Raw genomic sequence first — 17,018 nt, 5'->3', positions numbered from 1 at the left:
AAACGCCATTCGCTTACAAAAATTAGATTACATACCCCCTTATAATTAATTCGAACGCCATTCGCTTACATCGTCAATAAAATCGTCGCTTCAAGTCTGATCATAGCTCGTCGACGTATTAATTCGAGCCTTCCCTGAGTCGATCGAGGAAGAATCCGTCTCCACCTTGTCCACACATTGCGGTCACGGGTTAGGAGGGACTAAGGTTGAATATCCTTATGTGAGATATTTAATTAAGATTTAGTGTTGAATTCAACGTAACTCAATTGTATTAACTACCTTCAAGTCGAAACGCTCCTCGAGAGACACATGTTTGGCTATGGTCGGTCAGATGTCAAATGCGAGAGTCAGAGAATTATCGCAAGGAACATGTGGAGGGGACAGCGTATGGGAGGGATTCCTTTTTTTAAATATATCAGAACTTATTTCGGGGATTATTGCTGCTCATTACTTAACAAATATATTAAGTTAATGAAAACGTGCGTCTCTTTGCGAATTAAAATTAGATTTATAAGATCGTGCATTAGATTGGATGTGATCCCTTCACACATAAATTTGAATAGAGCTAAAAGTAACATTAAACTTGTGCAAAACGAGTACATTAACAAACTTAATACGATCTCTTATAGGTACGGTCTATCCATTCTAAGGCTCGAACTGAGTGATGCGTACAAAAGCTTACAGTGCGTTAGACATGATATGTACAGAGTTTACAAGTCGATCTCCAATGTATTTCCTTTAGGGATCGGGAATGCTTTCTTTGCTCGCCAGGAAATTGTCGAAAGTCATCTGTGGCACAGCCGAAAGGAAAGAGTTGACAAAAAAATAAGTTGGTTGACTAATATCTCTAACAAACGTAAGAAATCGATGATAGGTGACATTAATTATTTTTGTTCTGATGTAAACTTGGTGGATTCTGACATTCCGAGGAAAAAAATTTCTTTAAGCAATCCGGGGCCTAATGCATGTCATGTTAGTCTTCAGGCAAAAAATTTCAAACAAGAATCTTCTTTAGATTCTCTTCAGCATGGTTGGTTTCGCAATCTTAGCACATATACTATCCCGGATGAAATTGTCTACCTGTTACAATTGGGGGAACGGTTCGGGGTTCCGATCAATGAGTTTGAAATTCCTAAATTGATCACTGAGTTCATAAAGCATATAGAAGGTAATATTAATAAATGCCAAGAATCCATCCGAGGGGCGGTCAGAAACGAATCGGTATCTTTACTTAACAAAATTGCCAACAAAAAACTTACGGTTACCAAGATCGACAAATTGATTTTGGGATGGATTAATTCCACTAAAAAGTTTATCAAAGAACATCCGGAAATTCTTTTCACAAGAGCGGATAAAGGCAGTGTCACGGTAGCTTTGGACAAGGTCGAATACGTAAGGAACATGGAATTATCACTTTCGGATACTTCCTTCTACGAAGTAATTGTAAAAGATCCGGTAAAAAAACTCTCGAGCGAGTTACGCTCTTTAATAACAAGATGGAAGAATAAGGGATATATTGATCACTCCATGTATAAAAAACTTAATTGTACGGATGGCATCCTTCCAAGAGCTTACGGATTGCCTAAGATCCACAAGCCTGGCAATCCTCTTAGAATAATTGTATCATCTATTAACAGCCCTTTGTATATGCTTGCCTGCTGTTTACATGAAATTTTGTCTGAAGGTGTTTCGAAATCTCCCAGCCATATTAAAAATAGCTACCATTTGGTTAACAAATTAAATGGTAAGCCGTTCGACTCTAATTGTACATTGATATCATTGGATGTCGTTTCACTGTTTACCAATGTTCCAACAGACCCGGTGGTGGATAGTGTTACAAAAAGGTGGAATGAGATTTCGAAACTCACAGACATTCCGTTGGACGAGTTCACAATTGCAATCCGACTGATTCTCAACTCGACATATTTTTCTTTCAACAACAAAGTTTACAAACAAATTTTTGGCAGTCCAATGGGCTCTCCCCTATCACCGATAGCGGCGGATATGGTCATGTGTGACCTAGAGCAGGTTGCAATCTCACAACTTAAATATGTTCCACAATTTTATTTTCGATATGTTGATGACATTGCAATGGATGCTCCATGTAATGAGATCGAGAATACATTGGAGGTCTTTAATTCCTTGCATAAACGGTTGCAATTTACGTGTGAAATCGGACGGGAGGGCAGACTTAATTTTTTGGATGTTACCATTGTAATAGAGGATAAGAGGATTATTTTTGACCATTTCCACAACCTACTTACTCTGGCAGGTATTTAAATTTCAATTTGAACCATCCTCTTTGTCACAAAAGAGGCGTAATATACGGCCTTACAGATAAGATCATCGCTCTGTCTCACCCACAGTTCCATAAGAAAAATTTAGAACAGACGATTAACACATTACTTAATAGGTAATGGATATCCGCTTGGTTTCATTTTTTCTACGATCAAAAGAAGGATTAAATTCCTTGCTCATAATACACAACCTAACAGTCAATTTGTTAGGACTTCTAATTTTACTATTCCGTATATAAAATCTATTTCAGATGGCTTTACGACTTTAGCCAAAAATATTAATTTCCGCCCGGCTTTCACGATTCCGTTCAAGTTGAACAAGTTTATCACGACGAGTAAGGATATATTAGAAAAATCGGCACACTGTGGAATAGTGTATAAGATAAGTTGTGTCGATTGTGAGGCCACTTACGTAGGGCAATCGAAAAGACAGCTTAAAACCAGGATTAAAGAGCATAAATCCGACATTATGAAAAGAAGCGGATCTCCTTCAGTCATTACTGAACATCGCCTTAAAACGGATCATAGATTAGATTGGGAAGGAGTAAAAATCTTAGACAATGAACCTATATATAATAAACGTCTCATTTCTGAAATGTTGCATATTAAAAGACAGAGCGACGGTCTTAATAAACAGAGTGACACGGAATTTCTGCCAGAAGCTTATCTCCCGATCTTCAACGCTCTCCCGCCTTCCTGATTCCCACTAAGGTTTCTTTCCCCTCCCATACGCTGTCCCCTCCACATGTTCCTTGCGATAATTCTCTAACTCTCGCCTTTGACATCTGACCGACCATAGCCAAACATGTGTCTCTCGAGGAGCGTTTCGACTGTTGAAGGTAGTTAATACAATTGAGTTACGTTGAATTCAACACTAAATCTTAATTAAATATCTCACATAAGGATATTCAACCTCAGTCCCTCCTAATCCGTGACCGCAATGTGGACGAGGTGGAGACGGATTCTTCCTCGATCGACTCAGGGAAGGCTCGAATTAATACGTCGACGAGCTATGATCGGACTTGAAGCGACGATTTTATTGACGACGTAAGCGAATGGCGTTCGAATTAATTATAAGGGGGTATGTAATCTAATTTTTGTAAGCGAATGGTGTTTTGATTATTGGAGAGGGAAATGTTTTAAATTTTAACGACTATTTGTTACACTGAAGAAGGCCACAGTTATGGCCGAAACGTTTGTCATTATTTTGTTCGAAATATACACGATAAGATAAACAACCTGCTGGTTCGCAAGCCCTTTGTTTGATTTTGTTATTCCAAGCGAACACGACATACTAATTGTTCTTATATATATATTTGACGTCCAAGACCACAATAGAGTCAAAGTATATCCATGACTTCATCCTTCTGCAACCTGGGTACCTCCACGTGGTGACGGTGGGCAACGGATTTATTCCGGCGTTATAGATACGTATCTAACCCAGAAATTTCGCCTTTTTAAGGTTTTCAACCTAATACCTGCGACTGGTCTGATTACGTCACTCACACACACACTGAACTTGACGCAGCTTCATCTGAATCACGCGTGACCCTTCCGCAGCCGGCGCCCAAACTGGGGCGCCGTAAAGCATCACGGCCTGCACGGTCGTGGCGTATAGTCGGCGAGCACGACCGCCTGCTCCTCTCAGGTTAGGCATCAGCCTTGCCAGGCTATTTGCCACACCTTTTGCCCTGGGAGTTAGACAAGCAAAGTGCTCACCGAAACCCCAGGAGCCATCCAACCAGAGGCCCAGCACTTTTATGCTGGCCCCCACGGAGATACGGGTTCCTTCCACTTCTATATGGGCCACGGGCGGCTTCCCCGCAGACTTGTCGTAGAAAAACACAGCCTGCGTTTTCTGGGGGGCCACCCTAAGGCCCAACTTGCGCATTGTAGCCACCACTGCCCTCACTGCGACATTCGCCTTTGCTCGGGCCTCATCCCAAGTATTACCCTCGACTTCCAGGAATGTATCATCGGCAAAGCCGTTTAGCCAACATCCCGGGAGAAGGGCGATCCGAAGGAGGTAGTCATACCCCAGGTTCCACAGAAGTGAACCAAGTACTGACCCCTGTGGAACCCCCCGCACGACTAACCCGACCCTTACTACACCATCGCGGTCGGTGTACAAGAGCCTCCTGTCCCGGAGGTAGTTATGTATGACTGCCCTTAGATAAGGAGGGACGCCGTGGTGATTTAGCGTTCTCCTTATCACTGGCCACGGCAGGGAGTTAAAGGCGTTAGCTACATCAAAGCTAACGCCCAACACCACCCTGTCGGCCTCCATCGCGGACTCCAGGAGGGCCCGAATGCGTAAGATCGCATCCACAGTCGATCTGCCCTCCCGGAAGCCATCCTAACCAGTCGCCGATACTGGGTTTCCGAGACCCTGCATCGTTAAAAGGTTGTTACCCTCTGCCATGACGGCGTCAAGTATCTAACCCAGGAATTTCGCCGGAATAAATCCGTTGCCCACCGTCACCACGTGGAGGTACCCAGGTTGCAGAAGGATCAAGTCATGGATATACTTTGACTCTATTGTGGTCTTGGACGTCAAATATATATATAAGATTTGTACTTTCTCAGAGTCATGTGGGAAAAACTGCATTTTCAGTGTGATTATGTTATGATCTGACGTCAGATTCGTATTCAGCGACCCCGAAAACTCTCGAGTAACAAATTTTAGGCGAATCTGGTCAATTTTCAAAAACTCATCGGGTATACTGGATCTGCCATTTTGAATTTTGGAAAACTGACATCAGATTCGTACTCAGCGACCACCAAAACCCCCGAGTACCAAGTTTCAAGCGAATCGAATCAATTTGAAGAAACATCCGCCATAGTGGGTCCGCCATATTGGATCTGCCATTTTTTTATTAAAAAATCTAGTCAATTGTTATGTAATTCAAGCTTTTGAATCCGAATCCACGGTCAGAGTTTCGAAGCTAGCTCGCGCTTTTTCATTACGGCTCAAAATGTACTAAAAAAGTATGTTTTTTGAGATTATCTCATAAATTTTAGCCAATCTGACAATTCTGACTTCGGATTCGGATTCAGCGGGTCAAAGTACATGGGAATACATTAGTGTAGTGTCTCGGCCAAGACACTTTTTATTTTTTGTGTGCCTGTGTTTTTATCACATCTCGGGATTGGCTGCACCAATTCAGACTAGTCGCAATCGAAAGCTTGTATCGACATTGTATTTAAAAAATGTCAGATTTTTTATTACGGTTTTAGTTTCTGAGATATTTTAATCAAAAGTTTGTTGACGTATGAAATTTCTTCTTATTCTTATAATTTGATGAGGAAGTGTAGCATTACGAATTAAATCAAATTTTGTACATATCCTCTAATAATGAAACTATGATAAATATTCGTACAAAAGTTCATTTGGATCCACTTACTCGTTTAAAAGTTATTTACCTAAAACTGTAGCAAAATGTGGTCAGTACGCTGCATAACCCATTTTAGTCTGTGAGACTTGGCAACATCGCAGTGAGGCAGTACAGATCGATATATTAAAAGTGTAAACACTTCGAGTCAATATCGAAATTTTATCGAAATTTTTTACGATATTTAACATTTTTCGGGATTTTGATTCCGCGCTTGAAAGGTGAGTAATGCCAACGTAGAAAATAATGCGGTGTTGCCATATTTAAAGCTGGCATTAAATGGTATATTTTAGGTTTACATTTTGTTTTAAAATTATTAATTAAATATATATAACTTATTACTTTTATATTAAATATATATTTAAATTATTCGATACCTATATAGTAACCGAAAATCGTCTTATAAATTATTTGTTTTTTTCGTTTTTTGCAGTTGATTTCAGGGCATTTTCAAGACCAAAATTTTCTGTCGTTGATTACGAAAAATATTAATTATAAATATTCCCTTTCTTGAAGATGTTAAAAATCATGTTATTTTACGATAGTTGAACTTCTTATGTAATATAAATTTATTTATTTTATATTTCAAACGATATAAACCTAAGAAATCTGCAGTTTTCAAATTTTAATCACTTTTTGCTGGTACTGTACAACACAAACATCCTTAATAAGATGTATATATTAAGGAAATATTTTTATTCATTTATTTCATCAAAATTTCCAAAACGTTCAATATCTAGGCTGCGTTCTAGAATCACGCTCTTAGCGCTCGAGATACATAAAATAATGCTAATTTACCTGACATGGGAACCAAACAACTTGACTGCCAATGTTGTTAAATTTATGCACTAGAATTAACTTTTTCTTCAGATAATTATAAATATGCAGCTGTCCAGCTTTACTAAGGGTAGCTACAAAAGGACCCCACGTTGCATTAGCCATGTCGGCTATACCTCCCGCGTGGCACGTAAATATTTTTCGCGGTAGCTCTGCTTTCAAGGTATGCAAATCTATAAGCCAAATTCCACAATTTCCGTCCTAGAAAAACAAATTATTTTAAGATTGCATAAGTATTTCATTGATTTTTTTTTCATAAATTTACTTTATATTAAATTGACTAACATCGAGATCGATGCTTTCGAATATTTGTTGTTATAATAGGAATTTGTTACTTACTTGAGCATACCAGAATGTACTTTCTGGATTGTCTGGTTCTTGTTTACATATACACATTAGCATTGAACCGTTTGCTCCATTATTTTCACTGATGTGATATTCGTAAATAGGTTGAATCTCTAGGATACGCTCCCCATTGTGGGAATTCGCTTGATCTATAGTTTCATAGAACCAAATTCGAATCCATCCATCCATACCTACAACCCATTTATAAAAATTCATTATTAGACTTTTCTTTCCAATTATAAATGATTAGTCAAGTTGACATAAATTCGATGCATCAGTGTCGAATACTGGTTGATATTTTTTTATTTTCTTTGACCTCATCATAATTGTTCTTATGTTAATTGAGTAATTACGAATAATATTTATATAAAATTTCTTTCTGCCAATTCTTCTACATCAAATACTTAATACTATTTATATGTTGTGCTATCCGACTTTGCATTGATTTGATGTAGAGTTAGCTAAAAGACAATGGAAATCTTACAGAAATATTCGCAATTGTTTAATGGGTCGATGTGGGTGTTTGCTGCGATGTTCTCTTCTACTTGCGTATTTTCTCCTTTTTCCTTCTGGTAGAGTTCTCGAAAGTAGCTCGTCCACTCTTCCTTGGAAATCGTTTGCGTTTGTACGTATTCGTTCACCTCCTCCTTCCTTCGTCGCAGTATGCTCCACACTTTCCTCTGCGCCCCGTAAAGGTCGAGCTCCATATCCGCGGTGAAGGCCTCCCAGTAGTCGCTCTTTATTCTCTGCATTTCCATTTTCACGCGGTTCCTCGTGTCCTTATATCTCTGATATTCTTCAGGGTTTTTGTTGTTTAGGTACCTTAGGTAGGCCTCTCTTTTCTCTTTGGCGAGTTCCTTTACCTCTTGCTTGAACCACGACTTCTTCTGGGGGGCTGCGTTTTTTATTGATTTTCCTGCTTCCTAGGGCTTCCTTTGCCGCCTCAATCATGTGTTGTTTGATCTTCGACCAGCTGGTTTCTACGTTGTCCCCCTCGGCGACGTCGTTTTGTTCCAGTTTCAGCCTTAGTCTGTTTTCGTATAATGCTTTCTGGTTCTGCATCAGTTCGATATTTAATTTCTCGGCCGTGGTTACCTCTTCATCTGGGCTGTGATCCTGATTTTCCCGAGGAGTAGGCGGTGGTCCGATCCGACATTCGCCGAGGGTAGAGATCGCACGTCAATGACTTTGCTGGGGTAAACTGCTCGATTCGATACGATAATTTAAAGGCGATCGTGGATGTTTGACCCCTTGTGTTAGACCACGTTATCTTGTGCTGCGGTTTAGGATCAAAAAAGGTATTGTTTATCCTTAACTCATTATGAGCACAGAAGGCTAGTTTTTCTCCGTTGTCATTGATGTGCGGCTCATTGAATCTTTGCGTCACATCATAAACGGCCGTGTTTCCGATTCTGGCGTTCAAGTCTCCCATTATCAGTATTTTCTCTCCGTCCGGCACTTTATCTATCTCTTCCTGCAAAGTGTTGTAGAAGATCTCTATCTCTTTCTTGCTTTTGTTGGTGTCGGATGCATAGGCGCTGATGAAGTGTATTGTTTCTCTTCCCAGATCGAGGGTCACCCGGATGATTCTTTCACTGTGTAACTGATGTCCTCGATATTGTGTTTGAATTTGTCTTTGATCAGTATTCCTACGCCTGCTGTCGCACGTCTGTCCTTATTTGTCCCGCTGTATTTAAGGATGTAGCCCGGGTAGATGATGTCTCCTCTCCCGCGTCTCTTGGTCTCCGACAGTGCACATATATCGATCTTCCTCTCCTCCATCTCCAGCAAGACTTTCTGTTCTCTGCCGTTCCAGCATCCGCATCTCAGGGCGTTCCTTCTCCAGGTTTGTTTCTTCATGGTTCTTCTGTTCTTTATTCGCCTGTGATTCGCTTGTGTCGTCGAAGTTGTATCCGTCCTGTTCCGAGGCAACTTGTTGGTTCTGTGGGCGTGCTAAATTTTTTACCGGGGGTAGGCTGCCAACTTTGCCCCCGAACCCTCTTCCTTTGTCCAGGCTTGGGACCGGCAGTAGCGCTTAATACCACTGGCGGAGTTCAAGCAGAATAATATATTAATTATTATTATTTTATTTATAAGATTAATATATTTATTTATAAAAACTATAGTATAGTAGTAGTAGTAGTAGAATGATACTTTATTCGCCCCAAAGGAGCCTTAAAGGGCGTTTTTGAGGAACGTACCCAAACCTTTACAAAAAACCTTTACATACTCCCACTCCTTCCTTTTTACACAATACATCACATATAACACACGTGGCGTTTTGTAGGGACGTACCCAACCCTTTACATATTTGCTTATATACTAAGCCTGGCCTTTGTGTGACCTTATAACGATACTAACACCCTCCATACCCCTTCCAGTGCCTTCCCTCCGGTCCCTCCCCTTTGTCCTCCTCGTCCTCGTCTGAATTCAGTAGGAGATTTTCCTCCTTCGTAATTTCTCCTCTGCCGACCTCCCTTTCCTCCTAATTTCCTCCTCTCTTTTTTCTCATCTCTTTCTCTCTCTTTTCCTTTTTTTATTCTTTTCTCAATCGACTTGTCCTCGTCCATTTTCACTTTCATTCTACTTCCTTTTTTCTTCTTGCTTCAAGTACCTTCCATTTATCCTCCTCGCTTCCTATCCTTACCAGCAATGTTAACCATTCTCCTGTCTGTTCCATCACGTTCACTTCCCTCACTTCCACCTCCACTTTCAATCCTTCCGTAAATAACTGCTTCACCTTTTTCCAATTTGAGTTACCTCCTCCCCATCTCTCTCTCTCTCTACCCTAATTATTACGTTCTTCCTTCTTTTTTCTTCATCGTTCTCTTCATCATCTTCATACCACCATTTTTTCTTATATCCGTTATCCCCTCTCTCTTCACTCTCGTCCCTCTTCCTTTTACCTTTTATTGGAGCTTTGCTCCATTCTGTGCATCCTTCTTTTCAGTTCTTCTATTTCCTTCTTAAGCTCCTTCGTCATTCTTGCTGCTCGCTCCTCCGCTATCGTCTCTATCACCTCCCTGTTGATTGTTAATGTCCCTCTACATTCCACTTTTCCGTCCATCTTCCTTTCCTTTCCTCTTTCGGTATCTGTAAACAAGACTAATTATTTTCTCTATTAACATACATGCTTTCCTGTCTTCGTCTCCTTCTCCTGTCCTCCCTCCGTCTCATTCTTTCTCCTTAACTGCCAATCTTTACCTTTAAAGCCTCCGCAAACAATTCTTTCGGCAAACACCGCTTTCTTTCTATTCTCATTCGTTTCACTGCTCGCTTTTACTACCGCCACGTGCACTCACCTTCCCTATAGCCACTACTTACTTTCCTTTCTGTTCACCTCGCTCTCGAACTATAGTATAATATATATTATATAACAGTTTTTTAAATGAATTATTACAATTTTACTGTTTAAAATATTAATAAAATATTTAATAAAATTAATGTCAATTAAAAAAAATTAAGTATTTTATGCAAAATTAGAAAAAAAAAAAGAAAACTTAAAATAACACAATGAGAAAAGTGCCATTTTCGGTCAAAGCGGATCTTGGTGCTTAATAATATTTCACAATATCAATTATTATTAAATACATTTTTCAGTTTTTTAAATATGTTTGTTAAGTTAGCACCCCTCCCCCACAAAAAACCGAAATAACAAATATGCAGAAAATAAGTGCTCTTTATATGTTAATTATGTGCTCAATTCATGATTTTTGTGCTCGGTTTAGTGAAAAATCGCAATTGGCTACGTTTACACCCAGCGACCTGATCGCGGCCTGACCTATATTGTGACCCGAAGTAGGTCTAGTCATCATTTGTTTACACCGAAAGAGACCTAAAAATTGACGGGATCGTATTTGAGATCGCCCTGAATTGCAACGAATCCGAACAAGCAAATAAACCTTTTAGGACGCGTCGCGCGCGTAATCGCGCGTTTACATCGCAAATGATAACGGCCTATTTCAGGTCGGGTCACTAAAATACGCGGCCTGACTTGAAGCCTGCAGGTCCGGTCGCCTATCAAGTGTTTACAGAAGGCGGCCTAAATAATTTAGGTCGAATTTGAGGTATAGGCCGCGGCCTAAATTCAGGGTGTAAACGTAGCCAATTGAAAGTAGGGGTGCTGGCTTAAGCTCTACGTTATCACCCCCACTAATTAAAATTACATATATAAGATAAAAAACTCAGTATGCTAGAATTATGTGGTTTTTATATGCTTTCAAAAGTCTTAAACAAAATTAGCCTAATATCTGTAACAGTTTAAAAGATATACGCCAAAAAAGATCTCTATTTACCATTAACATAAGAGTAAAGTGCCAGTTAAAATACAGATACCGAATTAGTTTTTGTCTTAAAATGTTTCTTAATTTGTGTACTTTCAAAATATGTACAATGAGATTTTTGTGCTCATCCCCTTTGGGGATCTCGAGCCGAACGTGAGCACCTCATACGTACAAGAGTAAAGTACCAGTTAAAATACAGATAACGAATTATTTTTTATCTTAAAATGTTTATTGATTTAAGTGCTCTCGAAATATGCACAATGAGATTTTTATGCTCATCCCTTTCGGCCGACAAACCGCCTCGAACGTGAGCACTACCATATTTACAAGAGTACCAGCCGAAGGGGATGAGCACAAAAATCTCATTGCGCATATTTCGAAGGCACATAAATTAAGGAACATTTTAAGACAAAAATCAATCCGATATCTGTATTTTAACTACTTTACTCTTGTAAGTATAATGGTGCTCACTTTCGGAGAGGTTTGTCGGCCAAAGAGGATAAGCACGAAAATCTTATTGTGCATATTTTGAAAGTACACAAATTGAGGAATATTTTAAGACAAAAATCAATTCGCTATCTGTATTTTAACTGGCACTTTACTCTTATATTAATAGTGCATAAATCTTTTTTGGCGTATATCTTTTAAACTATTAGGGGAGATGAGGGCACTGTAGGACACTTTCTTTTAAAAGTTCATATTTTTCTTAATTTCTAAGAAATTGGTTCTTCAACTCAATTATAAGTTAATTTGGTTGTTAATGCTCAATATAAACGTATGGTAAAACAAACACATTTGAGAATAGTGTGTTGTTTCTACCTTTTAAAAAAATATTCTTTCCGTCCTAATCTGCCTCCCTGGAGGGGAAGTTTAGGACGCTGCTGGGGCAGTTTAGGACTGATAATAAAAAACCGAGATAATTCTCGTCTTCTTATTTTATTCATTAAAAGTAATAAATCTCTTGCTAGGCAACATTTTACAAACCTTTTTTAATATATTTTTAATATATTAAAAAATATATTAAAAATTAATAATATATTTTTTTCTTTAACAATACAGTAGGTAATTTGTAATAGGCAATCAAATAAACATAAGTGTCCACCTATTGGAACCTTAATTAAAATTAGTCTCACAAACTCTTTCTTTCTCTCTCTTTCTCTCCTCTTTGCCCAATACTGCCCCAACCCTAACTTCAAAAAAGAAAACGTAATATTTTATATCAACTCTTTTATTATGTTGTTGTATTTTGTTCATTACAACGCAAAACATATGATCATAACCAGAACATACAAGTGAATTTCCTTTTGAGCAATAGTTTAATATAAAAATACTTACATTGCGAGCCAAAATAATTACAACAGCCAGCGAAAATCACTAACAGTAGATTAGTTTGACAGCTAACAGCGCGGAAGCTTTCATGTGAAGTTTATCTATTGACCGGTTGCCAACCGAAAAATGCGTTTAACATGAAAAAAAGTGACAAATTTATTCTTTATTCAAGATGTCTTAAACTGCCTCTGTCTTAAAGTGCCTCCTTCTCCCCTACAGATAGGCTGATTTTGTTTAAGGCTTTTGAAATTACATAAGAAGCACATAATTCTAGCATACTGAGTTTTTTTATTTTATATGTAATTTTAATGAGTGGGTGCTAACTTACATTAAGCCAGCACTCCCTTTCAATTGCGATTTTCCACTAAACCGCTCGAGCACAAAAATCGTGAATAAAGCACATAATTAGCACATAAAGAGCACTTAATTTCTGCATATGTGTTATTTCGTTTTTTTTGTGGGGGGGGAGTGCTAACTTAACAGACATTTTTTAAACTGCGTGCCGATAAGGACTTTGTCGAACTTAAAACGCAATTGTGTAAACTGAAACTAGAAATAATATCTCATATTAATTTGATTGTTAAGTATAATAATATATTACAAGAATATTTATAACAGTTATATAAACTTATGGATAGATCAGCTTGTTAGACACAAATTATTTTCTATGCCGTGTAATTATCTTTTTGTAAAAGTCGTCAACAAAAAAATAATGAAGTCATTTACTACTGTATTATTGTTATGAAAGCTAATTAAATATGAAATTTAATCTATACTTTTCCAATTAACTTATCATAATCTTCCCAAAATCAAATTAATGCCTACTCAACATTGGTCTAACTTTTTTATTTGAATCAAATATTATATCAAATAAATACATGTTAAGTCCGACAAATATGAGAACAAATTTTACTTTAAATATTATTTAAACTAAAATACGTTTTAATAAGAATCAAATTAGAACCAAATTTGGATTAAAGCCGTAATTGAATTGAGTAAAAGTCGCATATAGAACACATTAACTTTTTATTAAAGTCTCATATATGAATATTCTGCATCATGTATGGTTCTGGATCATATAAGTAATCTTGTTAAATGCAAACTAAAACCATATTTTGTTGTGGATCATATTTAATCTACATAAGTGATTTCATTAAATGCAAATTAAAACCAATTCTGATCATTCTAAAATTGATGTAATTTTAGATGCTTTATAATATAAGCATCTTAATTAAATAATTAAATTTATTGCGAAAAATATTACCTCAGCCAGGGTTCGAACCTGGAATCTCCCATGACGGGTGTCATACCAATTCGACCACTGAGGCATGTGGTGATATTTATCGCAATAACATGTATTAAGATATGACAAACAATAATAAGATGGAACAGCGATTTTCAGTCAAAGGTGTATATTCAAACCGAATAAGTAATATTTACTTCGCCAGTCAATAAGCATCTAAAATTACATCAATTTTAGAATGACCAGAATCCTTTGTCGAAACGGGGTAACGATTCGTCACGACGATTATAATCGTTGTTAGTGTTGTTACGATTATAATCATTGCCAGTATAGTCGATTAAAGTCTTAGGGCCGGTTGTTCCAATTTATTGATAAACTAACTAATAGTTAAATCATATGTCTATCCTTGTTTTATTTAAAGAAAAAACAAAGACACATATATGATTTAACTATATTAGTTTACCAATAGGTTGAACAACCGGCCCTTAATTAGGTTAATTATTTGACTGGCGAAGTAAATGTTACTTATTCGGTTTTAATGTTTTAACATCATCACGTAATAATTTATATTTTTATAAGAAGTTTTTGATATTGCATCTATTCAATATATAGTACTATAATACTTTAATAAATATTTTTTTCGTTATCCTCTTTATTATTTCTCATCACATCCCCGTTAAGAAAAGTCAGAAATTTTATGCCAGCAAGAACGCTGTATTATGAGAAATCATCTTAGCAGAATAATTGTAAAATTTCTCTCAATTAAGTGATGCAATTATTATATAATAAGATATAAAATTCTTTTCTTCATCAGTGAAAATTAACAAGAGTGATTATTTGCCCAAACTAACGTTTAATATCGTTGCATTACATTAATTAATTCGACGTTTCGACACTAGTTTTGTGTCCTTATCAAGAGATTACTAAAACAACGAAGTCATGTTACATAAAAAATATATCGCACAAGGAACAATGAACGTAGAAAGGGAAATAAATACCTGTCCCATATTAAAGATTAGCCGCACATAAGTTTTTTTGCAGTTTTAACACTTTGTCAAATTTCAATGTTATATAATATTATATAATATTTGCGCAATTTTTCTATCGGGGATACAGTTATAACATAAAGAGAATTTTTACCAACTGATATAAGCTCCCCATTCATATACTCAAATTGTGTGATCGCTTTAGCGTGACACGGCTGCCGATTTTTTCTACATATTTCAAGAGTAATTAAACTTTCTTCCCACAGTAAAATGTTTCCCCATTCGCAGCCTGATACAACCTAAAAACAATATGATTTTAAATAAGTCGGAGTCAAATAAAAGTGAATCTAAACTAAAAAATCGAGTATACATTGCCGGGTAAAAGTTTGAGGCCACATATAAAATTTGAAAATATTCCATAAACTATTATATTATTTAAAAGTCCGATTCCTATCTTACACAATATTTTTTCTTAACTTGAAAGTATATGAATAAGCATTATATTTGGCGCAGTTGTAATTAACATATAATATTGTTTAATTTCGAGAAAATGGACACTATATAATTATTCATAAAGTCTTTATTTCAAAATTGAACCGTGGACTATTTTGAAAGATGAGTGGAAAAATCTTTTATGCAACACGTGCATGGAAAGTGGCCCATTACGCACGCTACGCGTGCGTGATAGACCACTTTCCAGGCACTTGCAACATAAAATATGGTGTGCAAGCCGTGCTGTAAGATGAAAATTCCCGGGTGCGGAGTTTACGCACGAGCCGAAGGCGAGTGCAGTAACCGCACCCGGGAATTTTCATCTTACAGCACTTGTTACACAAATAACTATTTCCTAACGCGAGCGTGAAATGGGCCGCTTTTCGCGCTTGTTTTGAGTGAGCAAAACGATCCATTTCGCAATGATGACGTAAGCGTTGAAAAATGGAGCCATTTCTCAACTAGTGGAGAAATGAAATTGTAAAACAAGCGCGAAAAGCGGCTTGTTTCACGCTCTTGTTAAGAAAAATAGTATGAACAACTCGTGGGAAGAGTGGTCGAGCCCAAATGAGTGTGATGGTCGCACTCGCTTCGCTCGTGCGACCAACTTTACACTCATTCAGAATCGACCACTTTTTCCACTAGTTGTATAATATACTATTGTCAGAAAAAATTAATAAATCTGTAATACTTTTTCATCTAGTAAAAAACATTTTTTGTAAAATTTTTAAGCATTTTATATTATTTTTATTTCATTACAAGATAATGAATATATAAATAATAAAAATATGTTAAATTATAATGCAAGTTTGATTTTATTTTACATGGTTATATAGTCAAAGATTTACCTTTCCGCAATACTTACCTTTCCGTCTGGCATGATATACACGCCCACAATGTCAGAGAGCTCTGTCTGACCAAATCTACCAATTTCGCCTTTTAATTTAAGCCCGGTGAACGTCTCAGAGATTTTCCAAAATTTTATATGTCCCGAGCCGCTTGTCACTAAATATCCAGGTAACGATGGAGATATCGTTACATTGTAAACATCCCGATTGTAAGATTTACATTTTAACGCTACTTCAGACTTTTGCCAATTCCAAAGGGTAAGGGTGTAATCTGGATCTCCTCCTTGCGACACCAGCAACAAACCATCCACACTGCGAAAGTACGTAAACATTTATTTAAAATATGTAATACAGCAATAATGCGATCTTATGCCTTAATCCTTTGTGGAATACCTGTATGCTAAATGGCAGTAGGACTTTATTGTGCCATTGTGTAAAATTGTCACAATATCCATTGAAGGCCATTTATAAATTATTATTGGAGGTTTAATACCATTTTCGCCAACAGCAATATGGTCAAACGTTGGATTTTTCTGGAGAGACAGAAGAATAATACTGTGACAAATTATATATTCACGTTTTTATATCAAAATTATTTTTGTTTAATTTATTAAAATGTAACGAAAATGTAACGAAAACGAATTAGATTTTATATTCTCTTATTGCATTCTTGCTTTGCCAGAATTCTTTTATTTGCATACAACCAAAACTGCATACATCCAAGCAACTACTACATTATAATAGAGTGTACTACATTATAAATAAAGAATACCGTCACGTGTCCAATTCCACCGCCCGTGCATCCTCTTCTAAACCACAGCTCATTTGTTGCGGTATTCAAGAAATGTAGAATATTACCAGAAGCGAAGACGACGACATTCGGTTCTACCACGCAAAGATTAAAATACCTCTGACAATCGTACGAAAACGAATGACTAATATTATCTAAGAAACATATGTATATTT

The 17,018-nt window shown here is 37.0% G+C and overlaps 2 protein-coding genes across 2 annotated transcripts in view; one reads left to right on the top strand and one right to left on the bottom strand.

Annotated features, from left to right (window-relative positions):
- The window catches only part of LOC139814959 (cilia- and flagella-associated protein 44), a 33,674-nt gene that overhangs the window by 14,153 nt on the left and 2,503 nt on the right, over positions 1-17,018 (bottom strand). The window contains 6 exon segments of the mRNA XM_071781495.1: positions 6,488-6,727; positions 6,866-7,062; positions 14,867-15,011; positions 16,070-16,364; positions 16,446-16,585; positions 16,825-16,987. Coding sequence (XP_071637596.1) covers positions 6,488-6,727; positions 6,866-7,062; positions 14,867-15,011; positions 16,070-16,364; positions 16,446-16,585; positions 16,825-16,987 — 1,180 coding nt within the window.
- LOC139814963 (uncharacterized) lies at positions 292-4,752 on the top strand. Its single transcript, XM_071781511.1, has 2 exons — positions 292-3,136; positions 3,201-4,752. The coding sequence occupies exon 1, from the start codon at positions 310-312 to the stop codon at positions 2,278-2,280; it is 1,971 nt and encodes a 656-aa protein (XP_071637612.1). The 5' UTR covers positions 292-309; the 3' UTR covers positions 2,281-3,136; positions 3,201-4,752.

This window comes from Temnothorax longispinosus, chromosome 6 (assembly GCF_030848805.1).
Source record: "Temnothorax longispinosus isolate EJ_2023e chromosome 6, Tlon_JGU_v1, whole genome shotgun sequence".
Classification (NCBI taxonomy): domain Eukaryota; kingdom Metazoa; phylum Arthropoda; class Insecta; order Hymenoptera; family Formicidae; genus Temnothorax; species Temnothorax longispinosus.
The sequence above is the reverse complement of the archived record's forward strand: the minus strand, read 5'-3'. Positions and strand labels throughout refer to the sequence as shown.